This window comes from Phyllostomus hastatus, unplaced genomic scaffold (genome assembly GCF_019186645.2).
Source record: "Phyllostomus hastatus isolate PE091 unplaced genomic scaffold, TTU_PhHast_1.1 phas_contig_150, whole genome shotgun sequence".
Taxonomy (NCBI): Eukaryota; Metazoa; Chordata; class Mammalia; order Chiroptera; family Phyllostomidae; genus Phyllostomus; species Phyllostomus hastatus.
In genome coordinates, this window is record NW_025333611.1 from 3,608,216 (window position 1) to 3,623,950 (window position 15,735).

General features: G+C 63.3%; 1 protein-coding gene across 1 annotated transcript in view; it reads right to left on the minus strand.

Moving 5' to 3' along the window:
- Positions 1–238: 238 nt before the first annotated feature.
- Positions 239–15,735, minus strand: part of HRH2 (histamine receptor H2) — a 34,291-nt gene continuing 18,794 nt past the window's right edge. The window contains 2 exon segments of the mRNA XM_045828958.1: positions 239–2,578; positions 2,580–2,657. Of these exon segments, the coding sequence (XP_045684914.1) occupies positions 2,488–2,578; positions 2,580–2,657 (169 nt within the window). The 3' untranslated portion in view covers positions 239–2,487.

A 15,735-nucleotide genomic window follows, 5' to 3' on the forward strand; every position in this document is an offset into this window, starting at 1 on the left:
TCCTTCCGACCAGCTCGTCCCTCGTTTCCGGCGGGGCGTTTTCAGATGAAACACAGTTTCCTGAGGATGCCTTCACTTTCCAGGGCAACTTCTGAGCTGGCCTTTACCCCGTAGACACTTTTTCATAGAAAAATTTTATCGTAATTCTTTTTCTAAATCCAGACACAGTGTCTGCTGACCCTTGGGGAGTGTTTCCTCACCAGGAAGTTAAAAATAAAACTGCACGGCAGCATCGGTTTTGCATCTTTATTGGCGTATCGGGGTAACAGGAGCCGTGGATTTGGGGGCCGCCACCGAGGGTCCTCCTCCAGGCGGCCCGTGCCCGGCTTCCGCGGCCAGCACAGGCGGCACCAGGGGGCCTCCGGAAGGGCAGGGCAGCACGGAGACAGGCCCGAAGGAGGCCCCTGGCGTGATGAGCGGTGCACCGCGGGCACCTGGACCGCAGCCCCCACCAGCCGGGTCTAGGAGCAGCCAGACCAGCCTTACGCCTCCCACCGCTTGGCCGAGACTTAGAGACCCACCCGCTTTGGACTCTTGGCAGGACTTCCAAGGGGGAGAGGCAGCCAAGAGACTGAAGAGCTGCCACCCTCAGGGAAAGTCATGCCTTCAGGTGCATTGGCAGGCAAGCTGCATAAAACTCCTACTGTGTGCCACATGGTCTTCTAGGGCTGGACGTAAAGGGGTCAGCAGACCCAGGCAGGGCCCATGACCTCCTGAGTGGACGGGCCAGGAAGTCACCGACACTGTGCGTTACGACCACGCCGACCACTCCTGAAGACAGTTCAGGGCCTACTGGGGAGGGCTGGGGAAGGCTTCCCCAGAAGTGCTTTTTCGGCGGAGATGTTGCGGCTGAAAGGGCAGGAAGAGTGTTTCAAGTTGTGCGAACAGCGCCTGGCCCGGCAGGTGGACCGAGCGGCGGCCGTGCGAGAGACGGTTTCCTCCGCGTGAGCCGCAGCCGGGCCTGCCTTGGCGCCGGCTGTGGGCGGGGCTGGGGCGGGAGGAAGGAGAGCGAGGAGCTCCCAGGGCTGCCGGGAGGCTGTTCCGACGGCCCTGAGAGCGGGGGCAGCAGTGGGACCGGGCGGTGACAGGCCGGGGGGAGGGGATGCCGGGACTGACCCGCAGTCTTTGAAGTCTGAGCCAGGGAACCCCGGGGGAGGAGCAGGTGTGAGGAGAGGGTCAAGGGCAGTGGAGACGCCCAGGTGAAGGTGATGTGGGGGCAGCTCCCAGAGGGCTCCGGGCTCCCGGGACAGGTCTGTGAGCAGTCTGCTAGGAAATAAGTCTCTGGGTCAGTTCAGGTTCAAGGGTGTAAATGAGGCCACAGAGGGAGAGAAATTGCCGTGGGGAGGCTCGGGGAGCAGCCACCCTAATGGCCAGGAGAGGACAAGTGGGCAAGGAGGGGACACCTGGGGGCGTTCTTGGAACGAGGGGAAGAGTGGCTCTGGGAGGGGCAGTGGTCAGTGAGGAGAGTCCGGGGACACCCTCACCTCTCTGGGGCTGTCACCGCCCACCTCCTTGGGTGCCTTCAACACCCAGTGAATAGGACAGGGGAGCAGAGATGCCCAGAGGGTCCCGCCCCGCTCAAGGTCATGCATCCCAGCGGAGGGTGCTGCAGGGTCAGCTGCCCCGCTCACCTCTGTTGCGCCCCCCACCTCCGCCCCTCCCCCTCTGACACCCCGCACGCCTTCCCCCGAGAGCCCCCTCGTGCTGTGGTGTGAGGGCCCCCAGGCTCTGCTCTGAGCCCCGCAGGGTGGGCTCCGTCGAGGAAACACTCCGACCTCCCTCCCGAGAGGCGGTGTGGTGTCGCGTCAAGCACAGGGGCTTGAGGCCGGGCTTTGCGCCCATCGTCCTGTCTGTCTGTTCGTTCACGCGTCCCTTCGACGGCCGTTGCTCCAGGGCCCCCTGTGCGCCAGGTGCATGTCCCAGCTGAGCGGCCTTGGGCGGGCCCCTGCTGCTCTGAGCCTCAGTTTCCACCTCTGCAAGGTAGGGGGGCGGCGACCCTGGTCGCAGGCGGTGAGGGTTACGGGAGCCCGTGCAGGTGAGGTGCGTCACTCACAGCGGGAGCCTCGAAGACTGGTCTCCTCCTCTCCTTCCCTCCATCCTGCAGAGCCCACGGGGAGCGAGAGGCCAGCACTTTGGGCAACGCCCTCTGCTGTGCTCAGAGGGCACAGGCACCTCCACGCACACACGTGCACACACGTGTGCACACGCCCTGCATGTCCCCCGTCTCTGCTCAGAGCTCAGGGCCAGCACCAGCATGAGCGCGGGACCTGGAGGAGCCCCAAACACCTCTCTGAGGAGGCTGAGTGCAGACAGGCTGCTCCGCCCAGGCCCGAGGGGCCCAGCAGCCCCCACCGTGCGCTCCGGGAGTCCCCGGACCCAGGCTGGGGTGCATCCCAGGTGGCTTTGCAGGCTGCTGGCCCCTTCGTGGCTCCAGGAGTTACATCTTGGTGACCGGGGAGCCGTATCATCAGTGTCCTGGGGCCGGGTCTAGACAGGCCGGGAGGGCGGCGTCCTCCTCACCGCTTCCTCGGGTGGTGTCCGCAGCGGCTGCTCCTCCGAGGGGCCTCCCTCGTGCCTGGAGGAACCGGAGGCCCCACAGGCTCTTGCAGCAGCTCAGAAGGTTGCTGGAGCACACGGTGCAGGGCAGCTTGGGCTTCCTGAGGAGACACAAGCACAGGTCAGGGCTGAGGTGACCACTAGTGGGGCCAGTGAGTGGGGCCAGTGGGGCCAGGGCCCAGCCGCTGGCCTCTGCTTTTCCTAAGCCAGGCCCCAGGAAGGGGGCCAACCTCCCATGTTCCCACAGTGGGAATTCTTCCCGCAGCCCACAAAGGGGGTCATTCCGGAGACCTGGGGACCTGCTTTCAAATCCCAAGTCTGCTTCTAACTTGCTGTGTGCCGTTGGTCAAGTGACTTAACCCCTCTGAGCCTAAACGGAGGCATACAAGGTTGACTGTCTTTAAGAGATAATCTTTTGTACATATATATCTTTATACCTATTCTTTAACTGCTTTTCCAATTCTTGAAAAGACTAAGTGTTCTAACGTCTGGCTCATAGTAGGACCCCAGTTAGTGCTTGCCATTTTTGAATTTCAATGAAATGATTCCCGAGCACCTACAGCACGCTGGGCACGAATTGGAAGTGGGGAGGAGTCGACACAAACATTCATTCAGGCCCTTGCGTCGAAATCCGCTGTGAACAACTCTGTCTCTCCACGAGAGTGTGGGCTCCCAAAGGCAAGGCACTCGTCTTCCGAACTCCTGCTGTGTGGCCGGCACTTAGTAGGTCCTCAATTAAGGTCAACCTGATCGAAGGAGAAGGTACTGAAGGTGCACAAGCCAAACGCTCGGTAGGATGGTTTTTTTTCCCACGAAGTATTTGACGTGCATTTTCAGGCAGCGGAGGATTTCCCTCACTTCGGGGCGTACAAAGCTCCTTCGCCCTGTTCCTGCTCAGGTGTGGGTGGCCGGCCCGCTTTCCCTCCAGCTACGTCCACCGAGATTCCTTCCTCGTCTGTGCTGTGAGCCCTACGATGTCGGAGGGAAAGGCTCGGCGAAAGCTCCCGTGTTTGGGGGCCTAGCCCCTGCCTCTCCCTTTGTGGCGAGGGCAGGGCGCAGGCTGAGAGCTGTGTTCCGGCAACCGGATCCGGACGAACTGAGGGCATTATTTTGTGTGATCGTAGCCCATGTTCACGAGAACTCCTGTTTAAGTCATCCTGCATTTTTATTTCCCTTTATGGTGACAATATAAAGGCTTCTTATAAATGTCTTTCAGTGAAAACAGAGGGCTGGTGCAGACGTTTACGTACGGATATAACGCAGGTCAGGGAGCACGCTGAGCTGGACGGGAGAGGGTTTACACGCGCCTCCGGTGTGGGGAGGGCCGCCACAGTGCCCGGCCCGGCCCAGCTCGCCCTGGGCCCAGACGCAGAGATGCTGGGCACCACCTGGCATCCCCAGAGCTGCTGTCAGGCGGACCTGCAGCTCCGGGGCAAGGCGAGATCCAGCCTCGGCTCTAAGGCCGTGAGTGCTGCCCCGTTTCTCCCTTCCCCACGTAGGCTGGAGACGTGGCTTTCCCCATCCGTCCCCTGGTGCTGAGACCCCTCCTGGTGCCTCTGGCTGTCCCATGAGGCTCCCTGTGGCTCACCTCCAGCCACTGTCTCTTAAGCCACCAAGGGAGTCAAACTCCCTATTTCTTCCCCTTCCCAGGTGGAGAGAGGAAGAACGTCCCCGCAGGGTCCCTCAGATGGGAGCTGCAGGTTTGGGCGCCTGACTTCGCAAGGGCTTGCCCCCTGGGACACGGCCGGGGCCCACGCCCCCCGGAACGCTGGGGGCCGCAGCCCTCCCTGGGGCTCGGCCGGGCCCTCCCTCCCCCGAACACCCGGCCTCGCCCTGACCACAAGGTCGTCCTCCTGGCGCTCCAGGGGCTGGCGTCGCTCTCCGTCTTGGCAGTGCACATATTTGACCAGGCAGGCGGGGATCTGCCCTTGCATTAGCAGTCCAGACGGAGCCCGGGGCGCCGATAAGGTGACTTTCACCGAGTGAGTGGAATTACCAAAGACGGTTCACGGTGTCTGGGTTTTCCCTTGTGTGGGGCGTAAAGTGGACCAGTGTTCCTACCACTCTCAATCTCCGCCCCATCTTTAACAGTGCTACCCTTTCACTCTTCATTATCGTTCGTGAGGTTAATGATTCATGTAGTCCAGTCAATCTTACACATTTCTGAAGCCAGTTTACTTGGTACATACAAGTTTAGAATTGTTTCCTTTCTGGAGAGCTGAACCTTTAAGAAGATGACCATCTTTACCCTGAGTAACACTTCTTTGCTTATGGCCCACTTTGTTCAACATGAATGTAGCTACCCATGCTTCCTTTGGTTAGTATTTGCCTAGTTTATCTTATTTTTCCTTCCTTGTACTTTCAACATTTTTTGTTTCCTTATGTCCGTCTCTTGTAAAAAGACGTGTTTGGATATAACATATTCCAATCTGATGATCTTCCTTGTTTTCACTGTCCAGCCTGTTCCACGCGCATGTGCTGTGACCCGCCTCGCCGGCGGGGTCAGGGGCGGTCTCAGCGCTGCTCTGCGCGGGAGGCCTCCTGAACCCTGGTTTTCTCGTCGGGGAATGTCAGCGACAGCGACCTCACGGGACCGCAGGCAGTAAGGACCGCAGACGGTGAACGCCAGGCCCTTCCCGTTGCTCCACAGTGCGACAGTGCAAACGGTCACGCAGACGGTCACGCACGCAGAAGCGCTGTGGCATGTGCTCTTCCTGTTGCTTGAAAGTCCTCCTCCTCTCTCTCTCTCTGTCTCATCAGTAAAAACAAATTTGAAAATAAAAAGAAGCAAAGAGGACCCTGGGCGGGTCTGACAGGCAGGGACACCAGCCAATCGTAAGAGCAGGAGGTGGAGCTGTCCCTCGACGTTCGGCAGCAAGGGCCAGAGCAGGCCCGCCGGGGCACCTCCTGCAGCAGGGGCTCTGTAAACATCATTCATGTTTCACGTTCACGACAAATAAGGCAAGACTTTCTAGAAAAGGGCGCCCCCAGAACTCCCTTCTTATTTTTTCCCTGTGACAGGGGGACTCGAAGGGTCCTGGTGCTGCGGGCCCCTGAAAGGACTTTTGACAGGGGACCGCCCAGGGCACACAGCCCCGAGCACTGGCGGGTCGCCGCCCGGGGCCCTCCCGGGAGCCCGCGGAGGGAGGGGTGGCTGGGACTCTAACAGTCCTCAAGGCCCTCCCCGTAGTTGGCGTCCGTCCGAATGGTGCTGCCGCATGAGCTAACGAGCGGCAGGAACTGGCGTTTACTCCGTGCTCTCGGGCGAGGTCCTGAGCGCGGGCTTTGCCTCCTTGCCCCAGTTAACCTCGATGGCGCTCTAAGGCAGCCCTAGGGGTCCCATTACACAGACCAGGAAACTGAGGCTCCGGCGGGAGAGCGATGCCCCCGAGTCACTCGGTAGCAGAGCTCAGGTTTCAGCCCTCAGCCGGTGGCTCCCAAGGGCGCTCCCTCCCCACGGCGGCACGCCCCTCCCTGCACCAGGGCCGGGCTAAGTAAGGAGTCCGGCAGAATGGGACCACGCGCTAAGCCGAGAGCTGTGGAGCCGGTCAGGGCAGGGTCGCCAGTCTCACGAAATGCGTGGGTGTGAATGGGTGCACCGGTGAGTGTGTGAGTGTGTGGGCACGTGCACGTACAGGAGTGCGTGTGCGTGGGTGTGCATGGGTGTGCATGGGCAGGGCTGTGTGGCACAAAGCCGTTCTTCCCCCGGGGATCGGGGAGGCTCCGTGGAGCAGGTGGCATTTGAGTGGGGTCTGGGGCAGCGGGTGGAAAGTGAACAGGGGTGTTGGAGGGCAGTTTCCGCTCACTGGCAGGGGGGCAGCATGGCTGTGGGCTGTGGCCCGAGAACAGGAGGAGGAGCAGCCGAGGATGCAGAGGGAGGGGGAGCAGGCGGGGAGTCAGGAGCCCGAGGAGGGCGGGCCCCGTGGAAGCGCTGGGGAAGGCTCCGGAACAGGGGAAGGGCAGGAACCGTCTCAGCTTGTGGCCGGGACGGGCCCTTCTCCAAGATGTCACAACTCCGTGGGTCAGTGCGGTTGTACCTGCCTGTGGCAGTGAGTGCCCGGCCCGGGTGGGTGGGGGCGGGGGTGCGACCCTCTGGTGAGGAGTGTGCGCCCCCGCCAACTGAGAGAGCTGAGGCTCAGAGCACCGGCCGGCATCAGCAGGGGTGTCCTCTCTGAGGCCCTCAGGGGGCCGTCAGGTGGAGTACTTGCTGTGTGCTTGCCCGGCGAGGTGGCCGCTGCCACCCACGTCTTCACGGGCAAGGAACCAGCCCGTCATGAGGTTAGGCGACCTGACCAAGGTCGCCCAGCCAGGAGTTGGAGGGGCAGGGCTCCGCGCCGCCCCTGCTGGTTCCACAGCCTGCGAGCTCTGAGCCCGAAGAGCAGCTGGGGACAGCCGCTGTCTGCGGGGCTCCCGCCGCGTGCCCGGCCCGGCGCCGAGCGTTGCGTGAGCACTAGCTCGGTGAGCACACACCTGCTGTCCTCCTGATCCGCTGGGGAAGGGAACGGAGGCACAGAGCGGTTAGGAGACGCGCCCGGGTCCACATGGCCTGCGTTACACGTCGCAGCGCGTTGAGCTTGTCGCTTGACGACGCAGAGGCTGGGGGAGCCCTACTCCCACTCGGCAGCCCTCCCTGATGCTTCCCTGTCACCCCCTTCCTGCTGCTGAACTCCGTCTGCCGCACAATGAGATGACAATGACATGACGACCGTGCCGGTGAGCGGGGCACCGAGGCTGCACTTTGACGGCGCCCATGTGGTGCGTGTCCCGCAGTGGTCGTATTCTTGTCTCTAGCAGACGAGGGGGGCCGGGCCCAGAGAACTGCGGCCGCTCACCCAGGGACGCACAGCAAACACGTGCGGGGTCCTGACAGAGCCCAGCCGGGCTGGGCTGCACAGCCAGAGCCCCCCTGCCCGGCCCCACCCCCCACCCCACCCTCACGGGGAGTCGGGGTCCCGCTCAGATCTGCCCAGCGCTGGTGTGAACCTCCGGCAGCCTCCACTCGGGACCGGCTGGCTTGTCCACAACCCCCCCCTGCCCCCCCAGCTGGCTCCGCATCGCCGGGCCCTCTGTTTGATTCGGGACTTCTCTGTGCTCTCGCCTCTGAGCGGACGTGGGTCTCGCCTCCCTGACGGTTTCTCCTCCGCCCCTTCGGAGACTCTCCCCTGTGCCCTGAGCCCTGTGCCCTGAGCCCATCCTTGAACGTCGGCGGCCCCTTCTCTTCGCCGCCCACACCCTCTGCCCCGTCAGCACCCACCGTGCCCCCAGGACCCAGCCCTTGGTGGCTGAGAGCGCGCGGTGCTTCCCCCCCTGGCGGGCCAGAGGCCGCGGGCAGCCAGTGGCCCGTCTAGACAACAGTGAAGCGACGTGTGGCCGAAGGCCTAAAACACCCCTCCCCTCTGACCGGTGATTCGGTTTCTGGGGGCGCCCTTTCTGGGGAGACCATCCGAGAGACGCACAGTGCTCTCCGCGCGCAGGTGTTCGTCACGGGGTTGCTGCGGGCAGCACAGAACGTGGAGACGGCGGCAAGGCATGAAAATAACTCGCTCAGACAGCTCCGCGGCTCCTCAAGGCTCCTCGGGGCGCCTCACACCCCCGTCCCCTGTCCCCGCCGGCGGCCGGTGTCAGACACCCCTCTCGGGCCTGCACCCGTGACTCTGTGCTCGCCTTCAATCCCGACGGCCACCTAGCGCCTCACTGAAGCAGCTACGAGTAGCACCCCATCTTACAGACGAAGAAACTGAGGCAGAGGGAGGTTCAGTACTGTGCCCAGGGTCAGCCTGCTCCCAGGGCAGTGGCAGCTACTCATCACCAGGGGGCTAGTCATCCGATGGGGCCAGTGTGCCAGGTGCACGCTGTGTCTCAGGTGGGGTGGGCGGGAAAGGACGCTCTTTGGAGATGTGGCGGGGTCACCTCGGCTTCTCACCCGTGCTCACCCCGTTGCCAGGGCTGCCCCCACGCTCGCCCCCTGTCTTCCGTTCAGGTGGCAAAACTGCAGGCGAGGGCCCAGGCGATTTCTTCAGCCTCAAACAGAAACCCTGGTGAGACAGCCCTGGGGCATTTGGTTTTCTAGAACCCAAGAAAGCAGCTCCCCACCACCCAGAGGGGCAGCGGGACCTCCCTCGGGGGCTGCCCGGGGCAGGAGGCTGAGAGGTGCCAGAGTGGGCCCTGCCCCTGCCCCTCTCCTCGGGTGAAAGCCAGACTGGAGATGCGGTTGGGGCCCCTGGAGGGTGCGTGTGTGTGTGGGGGGGTGTGTCTGAAAGCAGGGGAGGCTGTGCCCTTCCCACCTGCTGGGAACCAGGTCAAGGGAGGGGCCCCTGCCGACGCGGCCCTGTGGAGGCTCCGGGCAGCCTCTGTGCCCTCGCCCTTCTCCCACCGGGGTGCAGGAGGCCCCTAAAGTCCCCTGGACCGACAGTGAGCCCCGGGGTGTGGCTAGGCCCTGGGGCCTGCCCGCTGGGGGAGTCCTAGGGGGGCTGGGGGGCCGCAGCAGAGGCTCAGGGCCCTGGGAGGATCTGGTTAGCCCTCCGCAGTGCCAGGGGGAGCCCAGGAGCAGGCCACGCATGTCCCCGGGGCCCAGGGTGGCACGGGCGCTGTGGGTGGGGAAGCCGGCAGGGCAGGTCTAGACGGTGGCCCAGAGGATGCCGCCCTGGGGACGGAGCTAGTCCTGGGGAGATGGGGGCGGCGGGGGCGGAGAGCGTCGTGTACGGACTGGCTTTACAGCTGAGGTAGACTGCGCTCCCCCGACCTGGAAAACGTGCTGTCTGGTCTGTGGGTGCGGGGGCAGACTGAAACAAAGAACCTCGCACCTGGGCGGACTCAGGGACGTGCTGTGGGCGTGTGCCCAGGAGCAGGCCTTGACGTCCTGGGTCCCTCCCCCAGCCCTGGGAGGGAGGGGCCGTAGCCATCGGCCTGACTTTTCAGATGCGGACAGAGTTTTAGAGAAGGAAGCACTTGTCCAAGGTCACCCGGCCAGCAGCATCTTCAGAGCTCCCTCGGCAGACCGGGCACCGACCGGCTCCCTGTTGCCTGGGGCTCCCCTGCACCCCCCCGCCCTGGCCTGCACACGCTGCCCCTTTGCCCGAGTGACACCTCCAGCAAGGGCCCGCGGCCGCCAGGGCCGAGCTCGTCACACATGCCTGCACCTGTCCCTGCGCCCCTGGTGCCCCCGTGAATGTCCCCCTCCCCACGCACACCCCGTGGGAGCGGGCACAAAGCATGAGGGAATGCGGGTCAGTAAGACTCAGCAGCCCCCACGCAGGAGACGTGCGGCCAGCCTAGGGATTCCGTGAGGCTCTTTTCGCTGCCTAGCGAGGGCCCGTCTGTCTGCTCCGAGAAGTCAGGGAGGGAGCCCAGGGCTGTGACTCCGGGGGCTGCGGGGGCTGGCGGCGGGAGCGGGGTCTCTCTTTGGCTTTACGGTGTTCCCGTACTCCGTTTCAACAACAACTCGGTGTCTGCAAGGATTCTGCGTCTCCCAAGTCAGCGTGGGGAGGGCGGGATCCCTCAGTCCCTGGGCACTGAGGACTGCCTGGCCGCCTGCCCTGAACGTCTGGGTGCAGGGAGGGCCGCAAGTGCCCTGCCCCGGGCATGAGGAGGGCCCGAGTCTCTTGCACAGCCAGTGGTGTCCGGAGCCTCCATCCCTCCCTGTGCACGGCAGCCGTCTGCACAGCCGAGCCGACCCACCGATGCTGTGTAGAGCCATCTGCCACTTTTTGGCAGTTGGGACAACTGCCCCCCGCTTTCTATTTCCGGGTAGCAGGGGAAGTGGTCCCCATACCCCAGGAGAGCCTCCGGGGCTGCGGACACCCTGCAGTGCCCAGTGGACCTCAGGCGCACACCGCCCTGCCCCCCACACGGCCACAAACAGCCCTTGTGGGTTCCACACACACCAGCCTCACCACAAAGCGGAGAGCTGCTGTGACTCATCGCTGCTTCTCTGGGAGCAGCGGCTGGCACCCGGAGTCTCGGCTCTTTGACGGGCGGGGAAACCAGGCTCTCAGGGGGGTGTGACGGACGCAAGGCCACGCAGACGGCTGGCCGCGGAGGTGGTGGGAGGCCCAGGCCCTGGTGGCCAGCACCCAGTCCGCCCTCACCTGCCGCCCGCCCCTGCGCTCACAGCTCGGGTCGTGCCAAGGACAGATCTCACTGGATTTGCCTCCACGCTCCGAACGTTTCATTAGTATGAAAAGCATGTTCTTCACTGCTCTTGCCAGAAGATTCTTGACACAAACACAGTTGGGGGTTTGCATAATTTCTCTCGCTTGTTCAGCGTTTGTGTGTAATTAGTGTTGGAACGCTCTCTGGAGACTGGTCCAGCCCCCCATTTTCAGATGAGGGAGACCAGGCTCCGGATCAGGGCCTCGTGCTTTGCTTGAATTGGTGCTAAGCCGCATTGCAGTCCTCACAGAGAGGCAGTTTTATTCCCGTTTTGCAGATGAGCAAGCTGAGGCTCAGAGAAGGTAAGCCACCTGCCCGAAGCCACAGGGCCGGCGAGTGCTGGGCCGGAGCTGGCACCCATTTCTTTCCTTTACATCGGGGGGCCGGCAGACCCCAGGGCCTGTGGGCCAGATCCAGCCCGCCACATTTTTTTTAAACGGTGGGGAGAAAAAGGAATAGAAGAAGAATAATATTTCCTGACTGGTGAAAATGATATGCAACTCAGTTTCCAGTGTCCATGAATCGGGCTGTAACGGAACACAGCCGCCCCCATTTGCTCACGTACTGTCTGCGGCGTCTTCGGTCGTGCAAGGGCCGGGCTCAGTAGGTGCGACAGAGAGCCGCAAGCCTGGCCCCTTGCAGACAAGGTTTGCTGACGCCTGCCCTGCACCGGGCCATCTTCCCTGGGGCCAGGGGCGTCTGCAGCCCGCTCCCTGCGACAAGGGTGTCAGGACTGAAATCCAAGACAAACCGTGTGCCCTGGGGCAGGCTTCCCTGGACAGCCAGCCTTTCCCTAATTTGTTCACCGGGAGTGCACCTTGTTCTTATGGGCGCGTAGCTACTAGCGTGACCTCAAAGCACAGGTCCCCGTCCCTCCCCGTCACAGCCCCTGGGAAGGCAGCCACATCGCAGGTCCCAGCAGGTCCCATCAGAGTCGGAGGGAGCGGGAAGTGTAGGCGGGAAAGGGCAAGGCCCAGAGAGAGGGGGAGGGGCTGGCTTCAAAGGCACCATCACGGTGGTGGGGGGGGAGGGGGCGGGTGGGTAAATGCGGAGTTCTCTACCTTTTAAGTGACTCCTGGGGGGTCATGATTTATTCTCCTTGACTTTTGAGGCTGTCAAAGGCTTCCTGCCTCCTCTCCCTGTGCTCTCCTTCCCTTGACTTCCTCTCCCAGGCGGAGGAGGGGGTCTCACTCCCCAAACTCTCTGAAGAGACAGAAGATGAAAAGGATTAACTCCTGGTTGTAGCAAGGCTGCCGGGCCGCCAGGGCAGGAGGCAGGGACTAGGGCCGCGGGCACCTGATGGACCGGGGCCGGGGGCCGCGTAACGCCCATGCACTTGGTGAAGGAGAAATGGGAGGGGTGAAGCAGAGGAAAAGAAAACACAAAACAGAACAGAGACATGCAGGAAGGAGGGGAAGGAAGGGAAGAAAGAACCTCAAAAACAGCTTGGCACAAAGGAGCCAGGAGCAAAGGGCAGGCGTCACAGCAAACGGCCGGTGTGGGCAGATCTATGGACATGGGAAGCAGGCTGGTGGCTGCTGGGGAAAGCCCCCCAGCTTCTCTGGGGGTGATAGCTGAAGGCCCCCAGCTTCTCTGGGGGTGGTGAGAATGTTCTCAAATGGGCACTGGTGGTGGCTGCACGGCTCTGCCTGTGAATGCACGAAAAGCCGGTGAGCTGTACGCCGGAAACGGCTGAATGGTGCTGCATGGGGAGTGCGTCTCAAAGGCACAGTTTATGTAGAAGGTAGGAAATGAACACACAGAGAGGCAAAACGAGAGGAAAGAGGGGAAGATGGAGGGCGAGGAACGAAATTCGCGTCTGTTTAAGTCCCCGTCGTTGTGCCGGGGACTGTGCCCCGTGCCCGTGTCCCCGGCTCCCTCTTACTCCTAAGGCTCCGAAGAGTCGATTCCCGCTGCCGCACAGGCAAGGAGGCTGCAGCTCCCGCGGCCCAGGGCCTTGCCCAGCGCCACCCGGCTGCTGTGTGGTGGGGCAGGGACTCACATCACGCTCCCTAATTTCCACACTGAGGCAGGAGAGCCCCCCCTCAGCCTCGTGGTGTGATTGCCAGGCCAGGCAGCAAGGGAGGGCACAGGGGACAAGCAGCTGGCAGGGTCTGCTGCAGGGGGGCAGCCGGGCCCCTTTGTTGGCGGGGGGTGGGGAGCAAACTGTTCCAGGCACCTCTGCAAAGAGCACCCCGAGGGCCACGGGGAAGGCTGGAGTCGGTGCGCCGGACGGCCAGACCGTGCTGGAACCCGAGTGACCCCAGCAAACCGAACTGAGCTCCGGCAGGGGTGCGTTACAGGGAAACTTCCTTTCCGAGCGCCCAGAACGGCTGCGGTTTCCCCCTACGGTGCTGTGGCCTCGTCCGCCCGCCCGGCCTGGACTTCCAGCCGAAGAGAAGTCAGCTCCGCCGTCCCCTGGGCCCCCCGCCTCTGGCCCAGCTGGGCGGTGTCTGGGCCCGCCCCAGCTCGCAGCACTTCCTGTGCTTTGGGCACCGTCTCCTCACCCTCCTGGGCTCCTGGGCTCCTCCGCGTCAGAGCGAGGGGCGGGGCCTCTTTCTCCTCCAACACGCTGACCCTCGCAGTCACAGCAGCAGTGGGTTCTGCTGCAGGGCCTGCCCCCTGATGCCAGTAAATTGGAGGGAGGACCATTGTGACATCCAGTTTAAAAAAGGGGAACCGGGAACCTCTGAGCTCCCATTGGGTTCCTGGAACTCCCCTCGGTGAGACTCAGTTTCCTGATCTCTAACGCAGGTGCATTGTTAGGTACTCGTCGGGGCTCTCAAGGACCTAGAACAACGTGCTGTAGTCATGCATTCGTTCATCAAACTAATGTGGCTGGGCTTGTCCCATGCCGGGCGCAGTGCTCGGTGTTGGGGACCCAGCAGTGGACGTCAGATACACGGGCCTACCCCTCAGGGAGCTCACTGTCTGGGGGAGCAGACACTGAACATGCGGGGTGCAGCGAGGGGGTAAGAAGGCCCAGGGCACGTGGGGTGCGGGGCCTCGGTGGTCAGGACGAGACCTTGGTGTTTTATTCCGCGTGCACGGAGAGGGGGCAGGGCACACTCCCCTCCGTGCTCGAAGTGTTCTCTCTGGCTGCGGAGGCAGGGACAGCAGACGGGGGAGGGCTGGCAGAGGGGCGGGCGGGGCACCTTCCCACCCTTTGCACCTCTTTTCCCGAAGTCTTTCCTATGCTCTGATTCCTGGCGCCAGGCATATCGTGGCTGCGGGCACAGGGCTCTGTGGGGATGAGGAGGTGTCACCCCCCTGGGAGACTGCCGCCAGGCCAGGGATCTGTGAGTGGTATCTCCCTGCCCGGGGGACGACCCAGGGCCCGTGAGTACTGGGAGAAGGACTCAAGAGCCCGGGGCAGGGGTCTGGAGATAAGGGTCTACACCCAGCCCCTCCTGAGCTGGCTGTGGGCCTCAGCTAGGTCGCCTGCACCCCCCCCATGCCTTCATTCCCCCATCCGGTAGCCATGCGTCTGGGCCAAGTTCAAGTCTAGGCAGCCTTTCGTCATGGAAGGAGCCCAGGCTTCAGGGTCGGGCCGCCTGGGCTCGAATCCTAGCTCTGCCCCGGGTGAGGCTGTGCGGCCCGATGCAGGCCGCTTCGGCCCTGGAAGCCCGCTGCTGGCTGGGGGCTGCGCTCGGAGAACCCCTGCTCTCGAACGACATCCTTCAGAGACGGGGGCCCCCGTGTTGCTCCCCTCTGTGCCCCAAACAGTGCGGGCACCCAGCAAATCCCTGGTGAGTGCCTGCGAATCACCGGGCTCTGAGTGGTTCGCTTTGGCAGGGGCGGAGGAGGCGGAGGGCTCCTGGGGTCTGCGGGGGGTGGCAGTGCCTGCCGAAGTGGGCAGGGCCTCTGAGGACAGGCTAAGGGGCTGGGGCTTGTGGTAGCTGAACACGCCCCCGGAGAGGCCCACGTGCTCATGGCCGAAACCCGAGGGCGCTACCCTAGTACAGCAACAGGAACTTGGCAGGTGTGATTCCGTGAAGGGCTTTAGGATGGGGGTGTTATCCTGGATTCTCCCAAGAGCCCCACATGTCATCCCAGGTGCCCTACTGTGAGAGGGAGGCGGAGGGAGGGAGACTTGGCCATGGAGGAGGAGGAGGAGGGGATGTGAGGATGGAGGCAGCAGGTCGGGGGGACGTGAGGAAGGGGCCGCGAGCCAAGAAGCGCAGGCAGCGCGCAGAAGCTGGAAAAGGCAAGGGAGCGGACTCTGCTCTGGAGCCTGAGACTCGAGGCCTCCAGAGCTGTGGGAGAAGGAACTTGTGTGTTTTCAGCCCCCAGGTTCACAGCCATCAGTTACAACGGCCCCAGGAAACGAGCACAGCCTCTGTCCTGTGGAAGCTTGGGTTACTGAGCAAGGGGGAGGCCAGGGGCTGGGGACCAGGGAGGAGGCAAGGGAGGCTGTCCAGGGCCGAGGTGGTGGGGAGTGGGGTGAAGGAGGCCAGCTGGGGGTCAGGAAGGGACAGACAGGACATCCTGCGGGGAGGGGGCTGCCGGGTGGCCACTACCACCCCGAGGGCAGGCCCGGATCAGTCCCTTGGGATTCTCAGCTCAAGCAGATGCCCCAGCCCCCTCAGAAGCGACAAGGTTCTTAGGCCAGCACTCGTGTTTGTCCCCAGAAGGACAGCAGGAAGGACGTACTACGGACATCAGGGAAGCTGGGAGCCCCCCTTAATGGAGGGCCATTCAAGGTGGCAACTGCCCTGGAGCCTCGGGGGGGAAAGCCCCCTCTCTCTGTCCTTGGCCTGCTGCACTGCCGCCCCCACGTCCCTCACCTGGTGGGCGGCCCTCCAGTGGTCCCCGTCCCCCTCTGCCAAACCCCTCCGTGCACTGCTTCCCCGGGGTGCTCCACAGCTGCTGTGTGGGGCGCAGGCAGGCCCCGCCTCTTGGCTGGCCTCCCTGGGGGGCGTCTTCCCAGGCCCCCACCCATGGTGGCCGTGAGGACCAGAAGAGCAGGTGGGTGCTCACACCCTGCAGCGTGCCGGGCACCCACAGGACACTCGGGAATGGGGGTGC